This window comes from Ammospiza nelsoni, chromosome 15 (assembly GCF_027579445.1).
Source record: "Ammospiza nelsoni isolate bAmmNel1 chromosome 15, bAmmNel1.pri, whole genome shotgun sequence".
NCBI lineage: Eukaryota > Metazoa > Chordata > Aves > Passeriformes > Passerellidae > Ammospiza > Ammospiza nelsoni.
Genome location: NC_080647.1, coordinates 11,931,889 through 11,947,550, shown reverse-complemented (window position 1 = coordinate 11,947,550; position 15,662 = coordinate 11,931,889). Strand labels below are relative to the sequence as shown.

The 15,662-nt window shown below is 48.3% G+C and overlaps 1 protein-coding gene across 4 annotated transcripts in view; it reads right to left on the bottom strand.

Annotated features, from left to right (window-relative positions):
- Window positions 1–5,929: 5,929 nt before the first annotated feature.
- Window positions 5,930–15,662, bottom strand: part of PAK3 (p21 (RAC1) activated kinase 3) — a 127,179-nt gene continuing 117,446 nt past the window's right edge. For all 4 annotated transcript variants that reach the window (XM_059482655.1, XM_059482657.1, XM_059482656.1 and 1 more), the window contains exon 15: window positions 5,930–14,537. In XM_059482655.1, the coding sequence (XP_059338638.1) occupies window positions 14,448–14,537 (90 nt within the window). In that variant the 3' untranslated portion in view covers window positions 5,930–14,447. The remainder of the gene's footprint in view (window positions 14,538–15,662) is intronic.

The following is a 15,662-nucleotide window of genomic DNA, read 5'->3' as shown; positions in this document are numbered from 1 at the left end:
CTCTAGGTACCTGCTGTGCTGCTTCCACCTGTGCCCCAGTCTGGGAAGGTCCAGACCTGGCTCTGCTTTGCTGCCATGCCACAAGCACAAAAGGCATCTTGCACACCAGCATGGACTGAAGCTCAGGGATTTTCAAAGAAGTGAAAAATGTTATATTTTATATAACTCCTTGGCTGTGCCCTCTGTTGATTTCACTGGGCACCACTGAAAGAAGACTGCTTCAATCATATTCACCCTCCCTGGCCCCTGGGGGATTTGTATCGTGGATGAGAACCCCTCAAGCCGTGTCCAGCTGGTCCCTGTCCCCCCGTGCTCCCAAGCAGTGACACTCCTGCTGCTGCAGGGCTGTGGGCTCTGCCCTTCCTGCTCTGCCCTCCCTGCAGCCACACCTTTCCCTCCACCAAAGACGTGGAGATAAGTGGGTAATTCTCCTGGGCAATAAATGGAAGAATTTAAATTACGCTATGAGAACACTGAGTTCATGGAGGCATCTGGATGACTGTTAGCCAGGCCACTGACTTCACAAGAAATCAAGGAAAAGGGAAGTTCATGGCACCTGCTTTTATATGGATGTTCTTGGAAGTCAATTTGTTTACACATGCAGGTCCCATAGACTGTGTTCAGAGCTCGAACAGAGTCCAGCTCTTTCTGTAGGAAATAGAGAAGTTGATGAAAAATGTCCTCTAAAACATGAATTACTCTGAAGATCACCTTAACAGTATTGTAGAGAGGTAAGATGGGGAACCTGACCAAAATTTTATACCAGCTTTCAAAATATAAACTCATAAATTGTCAGGCATTCAGCCCACAGTTTTAAAATAAATATTGCATAGACAGTTAATAAGATCCTACCTCAAAATGCTTCTGAGATAACAAAAGTTAGACTTGGAGGACACAGAATATCCCGGAAACAAGTTGGAAGGAAATGCAGATCCACAACCATTTCTTTCAGGTATTGTTAGGCTTGCCAATGATCCCTGTGGCACAGGCAGACAGGAATCAGCCTGTCCCTGCTGGAGCAGAGTCCTGCTGGGCACTGCTCCTCCCGAGCCACGCTGGCTGTAACCAGGAGAGCGTTCCCTTCCACCGCAGATCCCTGGGAGAAAACCACACAGGACACACCGGGCATTTCGATGGAGTTGCTGTTTGGACTGGCAGCCGCAGGGCAGTGGGGATAGCGGGTTAATGCCGTGAGGATAGTGGGTTAATGCCATGGGGACAGCGAGTTAATGCCATGGGGATAGCGGGTTAATGCCATGGGGATAGCGGGTTAATGCCATGGGGATAGCGGGTTAATGCCGTGGGGATAGCGGGTCCATCCCGCAGGGATAGCGGGTTAATGCCATGGGGACAGCGGGTTCATTCCGCAGGGATTGCGGTTAATGCCGTGGGGATAGCGGGTTAATGCCATGGGGACAGCGGGTTAATGCCGTGGGGATAGCGGGTTAATGCCGTGGGGATAGCGGGTCCATCCCGCAGGGACAGCGGGATAATTCCATGGTTAATCCAGGCCCGCTCCCCGCGGCCCGGCGGCACAGCGCCCCCTGGCGGCCCCGCTCCGGCTCGGCCCCGCTGCCAGGAGCGCGCTGGGAAGAGGCGACCCGGGAAAGGCGACCCGGGAAAGGCGACCCGGGAAAGGTGACCTGGAAAAGGTGACCCGGGAAAGGCGACCCGGGAAAGGCGACCCGGGAAAAGTGACCTGGAAAAGGTGACCCGGGAAAGGTGACCCGGGAAAGGTGACCTGGAAAAGGTGACCCGGGAAAGGTGACCCGGGAAAGGTGACCTGGAAAAGGTGACCCGGGAAAGGTGACCCGGGAAAGGTGACCCGGGAAAAGGCGCCTTTTCCATCCTTCCCAGGGAAAATCCAGTGCTGCCATCGTTGAAAAGAGACGTTTTTCTCCTTCTCGCACGAGCTCAGTCTCTGCAGCATTGGGTCAATCTAACTCCATGCAAATAAGACACAAAACACCTGCAGAAAAATCCTCCCGGTGACAGCGGTGATAGGACAAAGGGGGTGGCTTCACACTGGCAGAGGACGGGGTAGATTAGAAAGTAGGAAGCAATTCTTCCCTGTGAGGGTGGTGAGCCACTGGCACAGGCCACCCAGAGAAGCTGTGGCTGCCCTATCCCTGGCAGCGTTCCAGGCCAGGCTGGATGGGGCTCTGAGTAATCTGGACAAGTGGAAGTTGTCCCTGCCCATGGCAGGAGGGTTGGGTCAAGATGATTTCTAAGATCCCTTCCAAGCCAAACCATTCTATGACAATTCACTGATGATATGTTTCCACCAGTGATTTCTCTCATCAGAGAGGAATGGGAAAGTTGTTACTAATATCTTTACCTTTAAAATTTTCCATAGTAAAAGCTATTAATAGATCAGTTTTATCTTAGGGGTGTGTGTGTAACAACCAACCAGTAACAGGTAAAACTGATAGCAGGTAAAATGGACTTGTGATAAAGGATGAGGAAGGAGTCATCATTAGGGGAGTTTTTTCTCTTTGTTCCTTCTCAGTAACTTTAAATTACCTGATTTCCTGCACATCTGGACTTTGCCCCGAACAAACTACTTCACTGTTGTAAGGCTAAGGGGGTGTGATATGATGTGAAAACATACATAGTGTTGTCCTGCTGTATCAGAAAATACGGTGGGCTGGAAAGTTCTGTTGATTTTATGGTAAAGTCGGCAGGAAGGGAGGAGGATGGAGGGAAACTGTGATGAAGGCCTGAAGGCCTAACACACAGCCAAAGTGCTACGGTCCCTGAAGCCCACACAGGACCAGGGAATACAGAAAATGGTCCAAGATGTCGGGTCTGTCCCCGACCAAGACTCATCTGATAACCCTGGAGGCTGCTGCTCCTGCTTTCCTCAGGAGCCCTCAGCCTGCTGTCAGCAGCAGAACAGAGTTTTCTCTTACTGCTCTGCCAACAGGGCATCTCAGATGCAAAGATCTCCTACACAAATGGCAGAGAGGATTAACCACCAAGTCTCCTCAGACCTCTCTGGGAGATGCCACCAGAACAGATTCCAGTCAAGCAGGAGGCCTCCTTCCTCAGCCCTGTGAACAGCTCTGCTGTCTCTGCATCCCCAAGTACTCTTGGTTCTTAACACTGTGCTGGAATGACCACCTCTCTTGCAGGCTTTCCCAGCTCTGCCTAAAGGACATACAGCTCCACACTTTGCCCTGAGGAAATAGAGACAGGATGCTTCTGCTATGCTGATTAGAATCCTTTGCAAATTAAAAACTCATCTCACTGAAGTATTTTGTCCTCATTGTGTACAACACAGGTGACTGATTTATAAACCTTCTTTGCCACCAAATAAATCATACTACCCACTAAGGTCCTACAACACAACTATGGGAAATAGTCTTCCAAAAATCACAATTTGTCTTTGAGAAAACTAAATTAATTAAGAAAGATGGAATTTCATTCATGTCTCGTGAAGTACACTCACTCTCAGGTGATACATCTGTTGCTTTCAAGATTTAAAATATCCTTTTAGTTTTGGAAAAAAACCCAAACAAACGTGAAAATTTGGGGTCTGTTTTCAGAGCTCATACAGTTATCTTCTCTCTGGAGTCCGCTCTAATGGCTGAGGTGGTGACATCACAGTCACCAAGCATTCCATCCCCAGGTCCCAATTCCCTTCTCCTCAGGTGACCTCCAACAGAACTGGCTGCCTTGCTGCCTTCACCTTGGGCCAGCTGGGGCCACCACTGATTGCAATTAATGCAGCTAGCATCACTTTTGCAGCCACATAAACCCAGTGCAATTCTTTCTTTATCCATCCAGTGTTAGTAAACTCCAAAACCAAATTTAAAAAGCAAGTTAATCTGAATTGTGATGTGCCAGCTGTTGTAGTCAAAATCACTTTCTCTAAAGGTAGAGCAAAAGCTTTGGTTCCTTTGCTACACATTTCCAGTAACACATTTAAGCACTATTGCAAGCACTGGCTCTGCCATGGCATCAGGAGGGTCCAGGCCATTGTAGTACAGCAAGCCACTGCACTGCCAGTACTCCACAGCTCGTTTTTTATTGTGCTGTGTAATACCTATCAGCAAAACAAGCCCCAAGCCAAAGGATTCCAAATGCAGCTCCACCAAAGCACAGTTCAAGGAACTAGCAAAGCAGACATGAACTTTGTACTAAAGCACTCACAAGACAGGCTAACATAGAGGAACTCACAGAAAGAAAAGCTAAGCAATGCAGTATCAGAGACAGGTTCTCAGACCTGTGCTGCAGCTGTGTGAAAGTGACTGTGCTGGGAATCAGGCTTTACAGGGAAGATGGAAGGTCAGTGAATGCCTCCTCTCCTGGCACATCTCTCAGTCTGAACTGAACTGGAAACACCTCGCTGTAACAATGGTCTCTGCCACCTTGAAAGAATGTGGGGATGCTCTAGATGCAGCTGAGAGGGAAACTGCAGGGAGCTGGGTGCAGTGCAGTGGGTGGCACACGTTACATGTTAAGACACTGATCACAGGAAAGGTTTTGAAGAAGGAGGCTGTGCTAGAATTGCCTTTTCCTTTGCAGCCCACAAACTGCACAGCCAACAGCGAAACGATTCCTCTTCCTTCTCCGCTGGAAGCAGGATCCCACTCTGTCAATAACCAGGGGCCAGGATTCCCAGCAGAGCTCTGGCCCCACTGCTCCCACGGGAACGGGGCCGGGCCAGGAGAGCGCTGGGCTTTGTCCCGGCACTGTCAGCGCTCATCACAACAACCACACGAGGGTGGTGTCGGCTCGAGAAACAAGGACACGCACCGAGCCCAGCTCGAAACCAGCCCCAGGTTTCAGGACACAGCCAAGCCGGAAATGTCCCTGACACCTGCTCCTTAATCAACGGTGTCAGGACAAAAAGATTTCCCCAATCTGCCCCTTCCAAGTGCAAAGCCTTCTTTGTACCTCATTCAAAGGGCAACCCCAGAGCTGAGGTTCCTGGGGAGCACCATTAACTGTGCCTTGCAGTCAGTGCTGTGTTCTCATCTCCTGCAGCCTGTGCTGCCAGGCCAGCACTGTCCCTCTGGGCAGGGACAAGGCTGAGGGGCTTTCCCATTGCAGAGGAGCCAGCATTAAACCTGAGCACGGCCTGGCAGGGCTGGAGCTGGGCCTCACCTGCTGTCCAGGACTCGCTGCCCACCAACCGCCCCCACTCACCATGATCTGTTCTACAGTGACAAGGGACAAGTCTGTGCCAGGGGCCCTTGGATGTCTCTGTACCCATGGACAGAAGGCTCTGTGTGTGCAAGAGGCCCTTGGATGTCTCTGTATCCATGGACAAAAGGCTCTGTCTGTGCTAGAGTTTCCATAATGTCTCTGTACCCAAGCGTATGGGATGAACATGGACAGAGGAAGTCAATCACATTGCTTGCACACTCCTTCCTTTGCATACAAGACACACCTGTGCACACCCCCATGTATGGATATATTAAAAGGACATGGATGGATAGAGATTTCCCCCAGAGCTCTAACTTTGGTATAACTCACCTTGTAAGCAGGCAGCCATGGGATTTTCTTCCCAGCTCTGTATGAGCAGGTATCCAAGAGCTGGAGGAGCAGCATTCAGAAGCAGTTTCAGGATTTCCAGGCAGGAAGTGGAGCTCACAACCATCCACATAACTCGCTGTATCCATCAGGATGGGCTGCTGGTTCTTTAGCAATGTGGCACAATGGAGACATGAGACTTGGAAAAATCCCAGCTCTCTGTGGATTTCCAAAGGGGAGCAGCAGAAACACTTTGTGTCTGCTTTGGGAACACATTGTCCAAAGAGCTGGGGTGGCAGAGGGTGACCTGCGCTGGCAGCAGGTCAGGTCCTGTGTCTGTCACAACACAGAGTGGCACAGGACAAAACCAAAAGCGTGCACAACCACAGGGATGAAGAATTTCTGATGCTGCATATCCTATAGGAAAAGCTGCTGTCACACAATCCACTGGAATTTATAACTTTTATTTGCAATACTTTAGGTCCAAGTTTCAAACTGCAATATTTTTACACTCAAGACACAGTCATGCACAATCCATATTTCAATTTCCTATTGCTTCAACCACAATTTAAAATAACTTAATATTGGAAACAAAACCCAAAATCTTTAAAAAAAGGATGCTGAGGTCAATAAGATGGATCCATGCCATCAGCACATTTACAAAGTAAATAACTTAGTTCTCCTTTTAAAAAGATCAGTTACCTCTTAATCCAAAGTTACAGAAGATTTTTCACTACACATTTGTTTTTTGTTTTTCTCTTTCGTATTTTTTCTGTTTTTTCTTTTCTTTTTTCTTTTTTTTAAACAGATAACACGTCCTAAAAAAGGAATGTACAGCAAAATGAGATACATTTCTGATAAACAATGAAAATGTAGGCTCCTCCTCTGTTTACTTTTGTCTGGATACCTTGAAGAAAAAAATCTAGCACACACCAGCATAGGTGTAAACTGGTTGCTTTGGACTAAACTGGAATTTAGCACTGGTGACATCCTGATCCAGTCAAGAGTTGCAGAATTCCTTTGCAGATCTCAAGCCATGTGTTTGCAGGCACAGCACCTGCAGTGCTGACGCACCAGTGCACGAGAATAACTCTGCTAACGTTCCCCCACGGAATCTGGGCTCTGCCCAAGGAGGAGGTCCTGCAGTCCCTGGTTCCTGGCTCCCATGTGGAGCAGCTCCCTTCCTGCTGGCTGAGCTGCTCAGGCAGCCCCTGGCCCTGCAGGGCTGAGACCTTTCCTTCCCCCTGGCTGCGCTACAGACGGATTTAGCAGCATTGATTAACGTGGGCATACACAGAGGGACCAAAAGCAGTTGCCTTTGTACAGCTTAAGCTCAAAGGTCAGAAATCTCAAGAGACAAGGTGGAAGAGACTCACAGGCTGCCTGTTTGCTGTGCTGACCCACTCGTGACCAGCACAGTTTTGTGTGAGGCAGAGTGAGAAGAAGGGGCAGCTCTCACTCCCCCAGGCAGCCAAGGGACCCATCCAGCCCAGGGCCTGGGGCACTGTCAGCACCTGCTGCTTCAGCCACCAGTTCAGCTGTCATTGAAAGCAACAACCAAATTCTCACTGGCTCCAGAGGGAGCAGCAGCAGAGCTTGAATTTGATCCCTAAGCCTGAGGCAGGGCTGGACACACACAGCATGCAGCAGCAAATGGACCTTTCAAAACAACCTCCTGCCACTATTCCCTCCCATTTGAAGTGGTGTCACACCAGCCTGAGGCATCTGGGAGCCCTCCATGCACTGACTTCAGATGGCAGCCCTGGGCTCCTGGAGGTTTTACAATGACCAGAGGTGGGGGATCCCTCCCCATACCGAGTTTCTAGATGGAAAAGGCTGCTGTGACCAGGCAGCTCAAAGGACAGAGGAATGAGGGTCTCAACCACTTAATCTGTGCCAGTTACACAGTCTTGGCTAGCAGCCACTGAGCACAGAGGCAGCAAAGGGCACAGAAAGAGGGACAAAACTAGTCAAGTGCAGAGACTGGAAAGAGTGAAACCTGGGAGAAGTAACATGCTGCTTCATTCCACCCTTTTGGAAAGCTTTCTTGCTTCAAACCCCTGAGAGGCATGAAGGGCAGAGAGGAGGTTGCACATAAAGGATACTCATGTTTTCACACACTCACCCTCTCAGTGTTCTAGAAGTAATTGGATGAAATGTATTCTTCTCCCCGAGTCATCTCGTTCAGCATGAGCAGCTCAGCACTAGGAGCTAAAGGAGCTGAAGCCTTAGGCCACAAGAGCTGAGCAAGAAGAAACTTTTTGATCAAAATGGAGTTGCCAACATTGACCTAGCTGAATCCAGCAGACAGAATCACAGAATTGTAGAATACTTTATGTTGGAAAAGACCTCTGGATATCAGGGTCAGAACCTGTTATAGTGGCTGGCATCCATAAACCTATAACACCGGGAGTTGTGATTCCAAGGTGTGTGCACATGGCTCTGACAGCTCCTCTGACCTGTATTCCAACCCAGGCCATGGTGCCCAACCCTGCTCCTGCTGGCTCTGGACCTAGGTTGGGTGAGGCAGGTGCTGCTCACAAGCCTCCAGCAGCTGCAAACATGGTGCCACCAAACAGAGCAGAAGGTACCTTACAGGTGCTGCAGCTGATGTGTGTCTGCTTGGAACCTGTGCAGGGCAAAGTTACTGTGATCACAGGCTATTAAATCAATTAACAGTTTTCAATATTATCAACTTTAACCAATGATATTGCCCCAGTTTCCTCAGTCAGGGTCAGATTCTCACAGAACTCAAGTGCTTGCCTGGGGGAAGCAGCAAGAACAAGGTTTGCAGGCTTGTGCCCACGTGGCAGCCCAGAGGGCACTCATACAGAGAAATATGGGTATCCCTGCTCCTCTTCACTATAAAACCTTTTTTTCTTTTGAGATAGCTCTTGTAACCAAAGTTACATGCAACTGTTGGTAGGCTCAGGCCAGTGACGGTTTGAAGGCATGATGCACACCTAGGATTATGGCAATCAGCTCTAAACTGCATCCAAAGAGAGATGGATAAATAAGATTCTTCAAGTTTCAGTGAGAAAAATTAAATTACCCTGTCAGCTCAAGGACAGACACAAGCAAAGAGAGGTTTTGAAGATCCCTGAAGTGCAAATCACACTCAAAAAAAGATTGGATGGTTTCTCTTGAAAGACAAAGGTTATCCTTTGTCTGCTTCCTGATAACATGGGATAAAATTGGAGATATTTACCTGGTATGGGGAGTGGAGAAGGAAAAAAAAAGGAGGATGAACATGTATATTTATAGGTCTTCATCAACCCATCATTAAGTTGCTGCACATCTGGGCATGAATGAATGGTCCAAGAGGAAGCAGGAACATCAGGAAGGTGCATGGACCACTGACTTGGCAGCACTTAGCAAGGCAAAGCTGGCACTTGAGTGCATTCCTGGGTGTCAAGCAAAGAAACACTGGCTCCTTCCTTTAATGGTAGATGTCACAGGGCTCTCTCTGGCTCTTTGCTCACTGGATTTGCTCAGGACTGGACTAAGAAATACAAATATTTACATGCTCAGTGTGAGGAATAGTCAGTAGCCACACCAAAGATTACATACTGGAAATAACTGCTGTCTGGACAATAGAGTACAGTGACATTTCCTACAACTAGAGGACAGGAGACAGGTGCTTCCCTTCTCATGGTGACTGGAGTGTGCTTCATTTCTGGTGGCAGGACATAGGGAAGGACTGACTCAAAGACCTGCCAAAGTGCAGCCACAGGCTTCAAAGAAACTCAGCACAAACCCTTGAGTTCTTTTGTGTGTAGTGGAGTGGCCAATCATTAGCCAAAGATGAAGAATAAATATATTTACAAAAGCACTGGACACAAGAAGTGAGAATGTAACCCCGGCCCAAGTTTGGGATCTAACCCTGAGAGCACTCTAAGATCCACCCCTGTGCAGGTTCCCAGGAGTGCATGCAGGAGCTGTATGGAATTTTACAAAGGTATGGTTATACTTTTTTTCTTTTTTCTTAAAGAAATAAACTTTCCTGTGCTTCTCAAACTTCCCTGACTTTACTGCTACCATGCTTTTGTCCCAAAACACACTTAAACCACAGTGAGCTATTGGCTCAATTTCATGTCTTCATTGCAGGGATGGGAATCATAGTCAAGTTCTTGGTTAGGGTATTTCACTGTTTAATTTAAAAATGAAGACAATTAACCAATCTTTTAAAACCTTGGAATAAAAGTGTCTGAAACCCATTTTGCAACAGAAACAGACTATTTATAATACTTCAAAAATATATATAACTAATTGCTTGATCTGAGGATAGCAGTCAGAAAACCCAAGGTGGCTCCAGAGATTTTACAGCATTTGTCTCTTTCCTTTCTGCAAGGCCAATGCTCTTGTCAATCCTAATATACTCTGTGAGCCTGTAAATAATGTACAAGACTTGACCCCCTCAGGACTGGATTTTTGTGTTGTTGGGTTTTTTAAAAATACTTGTGTCTTTTCTACATGTAATATCCAGGCTGGGAGGATACAAACAGAGCTGCCATCTTTCAGTACCAGTGAGTGTGAATCAGCACCAGAGACTGTCCCAAGCACAGAGCCACAGGGGTACTGCAGGAACATTCCCTGCCTGTCACTCAGTCTCAGCTGGGCAGGTACAGTCCATGCTGAAAACAGCCACACCAGAGATTATTTCTGCTGAATCTTGTCTGCCTCCCAGGAATTGGTTTTAAAAGAAAAATCTCTAGATTTGCTGATGCAAAGTAAAAGGAATATAGTATTTAACAAAATTAAAAGTAAGGCCTCTTAGGACAGCAGCTGTCTTTAAAAAGTCAGTGCCAACAATATTCTGTATGCTGAAGCATACACTGATTAGAAAAAAAAGCTACCATTTGATTTCCTTATTTTTCATACCTGCTGTCTTCTGGAAAGTCGTGATGGTGGGGTTTTTTTTGAAGTAGAGATGCTGAAATACTTATAGGTAAAGGAAAAAAATAGGAAATTCTCCCCTTCCCCAATCAAATAGAGTAGTTTGTCAACAAAAGTATTTAGACTGTATGTCCAGCAAACATGTGCATTACAAAGTGCTTTCCTTTTAAAGGATGGTTGTCTGTTCTTTTGTGGATAGGAAAAAATAAAATACATACTGGAAACAGAAACTGTCACTCATTTCTTCACTTCTTACAGGAATACAAACATATTTCATCCTGCTGAATGCTTTACACATTGAGAGCAGCCCATCTCCAACCCAAATTACTCTTTCACAAGGAAGCTTGTCCTACAGACACAGATCTTGAGCTGACAGACAAAAATGGGACCTCACAAGAGAAACAAAGTCTTCTAAACAGAGCAGAATCATTCATGTTGGAAAAGATTCTGAGTTCATGGAGTCCAACCATCAAGCCAGCACTGCCATACCCACCACTAAACCTGTCCCCAAGTGCCCTATCTACAAATCTTTTTAAATCCCTCCAGAGATGGTGACTCACCCTCTGCCCTGCACAGCCTGTTCCAATGCTTGACCATCCTTTGGGTGAAGAGATTTTTCCTATATCCAATCTAAACCTTCCCTGGTGCAACTTGCAGCCATTTCCTCTTGTCCCATTGCTTGTTATTTGGGAAAAGAATGATTCCCCCACTGCTCCATCCTCTTTTCAAGTAGCTGCATACTGCTGGTTCATGTTCAGCTGCTCTCAACGAGCACTCCCAGGTCTTCTCCCATCTGGCATCTCCCAGCCACTCTTTCCCAAGCCTGGAGCTGCAGGGGGTTGTTGTCACAGGATCTGACACTGCCTTGTTGAACCTCATCCAACTGGCCTTGGACCAACAATCCAGCCTGTCCAGATCCCTCTGCAGAGCCTTCCTGTCCCCCAGCAGATCAACACTCCAACCCAGCTTGGTGTTACCTGAGGGTGCCCTTGATCCCCTCATCCAGATCACTGACACAGATACTGAACACAACTGGCTCCAGCACCCAGCCCTGGTGCACCCCTACCGACAGCCCCAGCTGGATGTCACTCCATTCCCCATGGCTCTCTGGCCCCAGCCATCCATCCAGGCTTTTTTCCCAGAGAACAATGTACTCATCCAAGCCATGAGCAGCCAGTTTCTCCAGAAGAAAGCTGTGGGAAACACTGACACAGGGTTTACTAAATTCCACACATCCATAGCTGTTCCCCTTGGCAGGTCATGCTGTTGTAAAAGGAGATCAGGCAGGTCAGGCAGCACCTGCCTATGACAAACCCACACTAGATGGGCCTGATCCCATGGATGTGTTCTGTATGTGCCATGTGATGGCACTCCAGATGATCTGCTCCATGACTTTTCCCAGCACTGAGGTCAGGGTGACAGAGCTGTAATTCCCAAGATCCTCCTTCCAGGTCTTCGTGTAGATCAAGGTCACATTTGCCACAGTCCAATCACGTGGGATCTCATCTTTAGCCAGGACTGCTGGTAAATGATGGAAAGGGGCTCAGTGGGCTTGGATACTCCTGCCCTCATTTACTTCCTGCTGTAGCTCTGGCCCAAAGTGGAGGAGTTCCTCTTGCTGGGCACATGTCTCACAGCTGTACCCATGCTGCTGCCACCAGGACTGGCCTAAGAGCAGGGCACAGCCTGCAGCTGATACCTGGCTAGCAGCCCAATCTCACCAGAGCTCTGTCTGGGTCACTGCATGGATTGTGGTGGCTGCAGGACTTCGAGAAACCATGGCTTTCTGTTGGGTGGACACCATTGCTCCCTGGTTAAGCTGGCAGGGCTTCAGCACCTTCCTGCACACCCTTCTGCACCATTTGCTGTGCTATGGCCTGTTACCCTGTCCTGGCCACTCTCACTCCCCAGGGGCTTCTTTTATGGGGGGAAAGCTTGGCTGCCATTGATCCAGCTCCTGTCAACCACTGTCGCTCCAGCTGTGGGCTCCTGGCAGCTCCCTCAGCTCCTCCCGACGTTCCCCCAGTCCAGGAAAGCACAGCTGTGTGTTATATGGCCATCTGAAAAACTGGACCTGTTGTGCTCCCCAGGAAATGAAGAAAAGTTAATTTCTGCTTAGCTGTGGTAACTCAGGGAGGGCTGTCTCTGCCAAGGACACTGCGGTGGGAAGGGCAGCAGCAGTAAGGACACTTGCGACACTCGCGAGCAACACAAGGACTGCAACTAAACAGGATGCCAAAGCCAGACATGCTCCTGGCCTGGTTCTAGAGCAGCCCAAGCATCCTTCATTCCTGCTGGCCAGATATGAAGGTGATGAGCAGCTTAAAGGCTACTTAACCCTTGTCAGGACCAGGCCAACGTGAAGATCTAGAGCAGAAAGCTGTTTTACTGTGGGGGTTTTTTTGCTCACTGGGTGCATGTTGCTTCAGTTGCTGTTTTGAAGGTCTTGCATGAGTTGTACTCCTAAAATACAGCAACAAATATGCCATGCAAATGCTTTTACTGAGTGAAGCCACACTATGTCTCTCAGAAACAAATAAATAAAACACAAATTGCATACTGAAAGTATTTTTCTCCCTTCCAAATCTGCTGACTAGTCAAGCACAATCCTCAGGCACATCCCCAATTCCATCTCTTGCAGGAACTCAAGAGCTTCATTGTGGAATGCTTGCCCTACGTAGGACAGCAGAAAGCAGGCTGGCCTGGTGCCTCCAAGTAATTCTGCAATTAATTCCACTCTGCTTTTCACACCTTTGTTCTTGCTCAGTGCACAGCTCCAGGTTTTAAGGCGCTTTCTTCCCAAGCTGGCTGCTGCACTGGTTCCTGCAGATCTGAACTGTGCAGGTTGTTCCCTGTGTCAGCCTTGGTTCCCTGGGCAGAACTCCTGTGCCTAAAGGATGCTCATCTGTGCAGGAGCCTGCAGAGCAGCCTGGTCCCCCTCCTCTCTGCTGAGAATTCCACAGACACTAGGAACCCTTCCCAGGAGCTACAAGACAGCTGGGAGAAGAACAGGCACCCTCAGAAGCAACACCACCGCTCTGGTCTGTTTGCTCTTCTCTACTCCTGCAGAGACTCAGGATGGCCAATCCCACCAGGCTGTGCCTTTCTCAGCATGGCCACAATTTCCCTGGAGAACAGCCCCCACCCAGTTTGGCTCTGAGACAGGAGGATTAGTCCTGCCCCAAGAAGAGGCACCCACGGCCAGGCTGCTGCCTCTTGTTGTTCCCAGTGCCTCCTTCCAGCCTGGCTCTGCCGATGCTCAGGGTGCTCTGGGCTCTGCCAGGGCTCTGCTGGGGCTCAGCCCCAGGCACGGCTGGGCCCACTCTCCCCTCACATTGCTCTGACAGCTTTGCATCAGACAAACCTGTTCTGAGCACACCGACTGATCTTGGTGCTGTTTCAGCTGAGTCAGACTCTCACCCGGGCAGAGGTTGCAGTCAGGGGTACAAATGCAATTGGCAAGAACTGAACCACTACACAGTCCCAGCTGAACGCCTTATCTCCACAGGATGCTTTGTCTGTCCCATCTTCATTCCTTTTTGGTTGGAAATGCAATTGCACTTTCTTCCTCATGTAGAAGTACCACAACTGGGCAAAAACTGCAAGTGGGCCGTTTTCAAAAGGCAGTCTGGAGTTGATGAATGAAGAATTGCCCTTTTCCAATTCCAAACCATACCAAAACCCCATAAACACAACTTTACATCGTTAAGAAAGAACTGACAATTTAAAAGTGAATGTACAGCTTATTCACAGGGTGAGAAGGAAGGGAATCTTCCAACTGAATTTGCTTTACCTTGGAAATGATTGAGGCAGCAAAGCATTTTCTGTCATTACCTCTCTGTCCTTAGCCCCGATTCATCTTAAAAATAAATTAAGGAGCCAGAAAGCAGGAAGAAGACAAATGATAATTTTTTTACTCCTTGAGGAACTGGGGTGGTCCTACCACCATGACTGTGACCGTTGGTTTGTTCATCCATCCATCTGTCCCGCAGCATGAGAGTTGAGGTTTTGCAGAGTTTGTGTTCTCAGTCCTGCTCTGAGCTGGCAGGGCACAAAGCCGACCTGCAGTGCTAGCGGCTGCTGTTCTTAATCGCTTCCTTCGCCGCAATGATCAGAGGAGTCAGGCTCGAGAGTGGCTTGGCTAGTTTTAAAAATGGATGCTGCCCAAAGGGAAAGAAACAATAAAGGTATCATTACTTTCAAACTCAGTTCCTCACAGGCTCAATCAGGATTCCACTCGTTACGAGAAATACTCAGAAACCAGACTGAGGGGACTATCTGCACTTCCACCTTCATGTCCAGGACACTGCTATCACAGGCAAACAGGGCCCACACACCTGTCAATCCATTTTTCCAGGTGTCTGCAGCTTGCTGGGATTTTTGCCCTGCAGTGCTCTGGGAATGCTGCTTGCTGCCCCAGAGCTTTGTTCTTTCAGGAAACTCAAAAGACTCACTTAGGTTCCCCCTTTCTAAAGACACAGAATGTGTTAATTGTCAAAAAAGACGTGTGTAAGTCACTCCTTAGGAAACTCCAATACCTCTAAGAAATGTGTAACCCAGTAGCATTTAGGCTCATGTGTTTTCTGAAGACCTGTACTGAGGTACAGATTTTCAGCATCAAGTCAAGAGCAGGGAGACAAGTGGCAGAGTGCTGATGGACTCAGCTCTGGCTTGCAGGGAGAGCAGTGTCTACCTTTCCATCCCCTGGCCCTCCTGTGTAGGCTGGCACCTTCCTTCCCAGCAGGGACAGTCAAGTGGCATATTCTGCTGCTCTCTCTCTGCCACAAAACCTGGCAGCAAACCTCAAGCACCTTCACTGTGCCAGGAAGCAAACAGGGCTGGGATAAGTTCTGTTCAGCTTTACCTGCTTTGGGTGGCAGAAACCTCTAAAAATGGAGTTTGGTGGCAGAAACCTCTAAGACAGGAGCAGGAGGGACAAGCTGGGGCCTCCTCTGAGGCTCACAGTGATCTCCCTACAGCCTCCACCTTCCCACAGCCAAATTTTAACAGCTTGGCTGGGACTGCTTTTACTGGGTTCCTCCCCACCAACACCATTTCAGGCCTCTATACCTGGTATCATTGTACTTCAGGTCTTTTGTCAAGAATTAAAACTGAATTTACTCCCAAAAGGGCCACAGAAATGAGGAAAGGCTGAGAGAGTTTGGCTTGTTCAGCTTAGAGAAGGGCAGGTCCTGGGGAGACCTCACTTTGCAACTCTCCAATACTTCAAGGGGGCTTGTAAGAAAGTTGAGGACACATTTTTTAGCAGGGCCTGTTGCAACAGA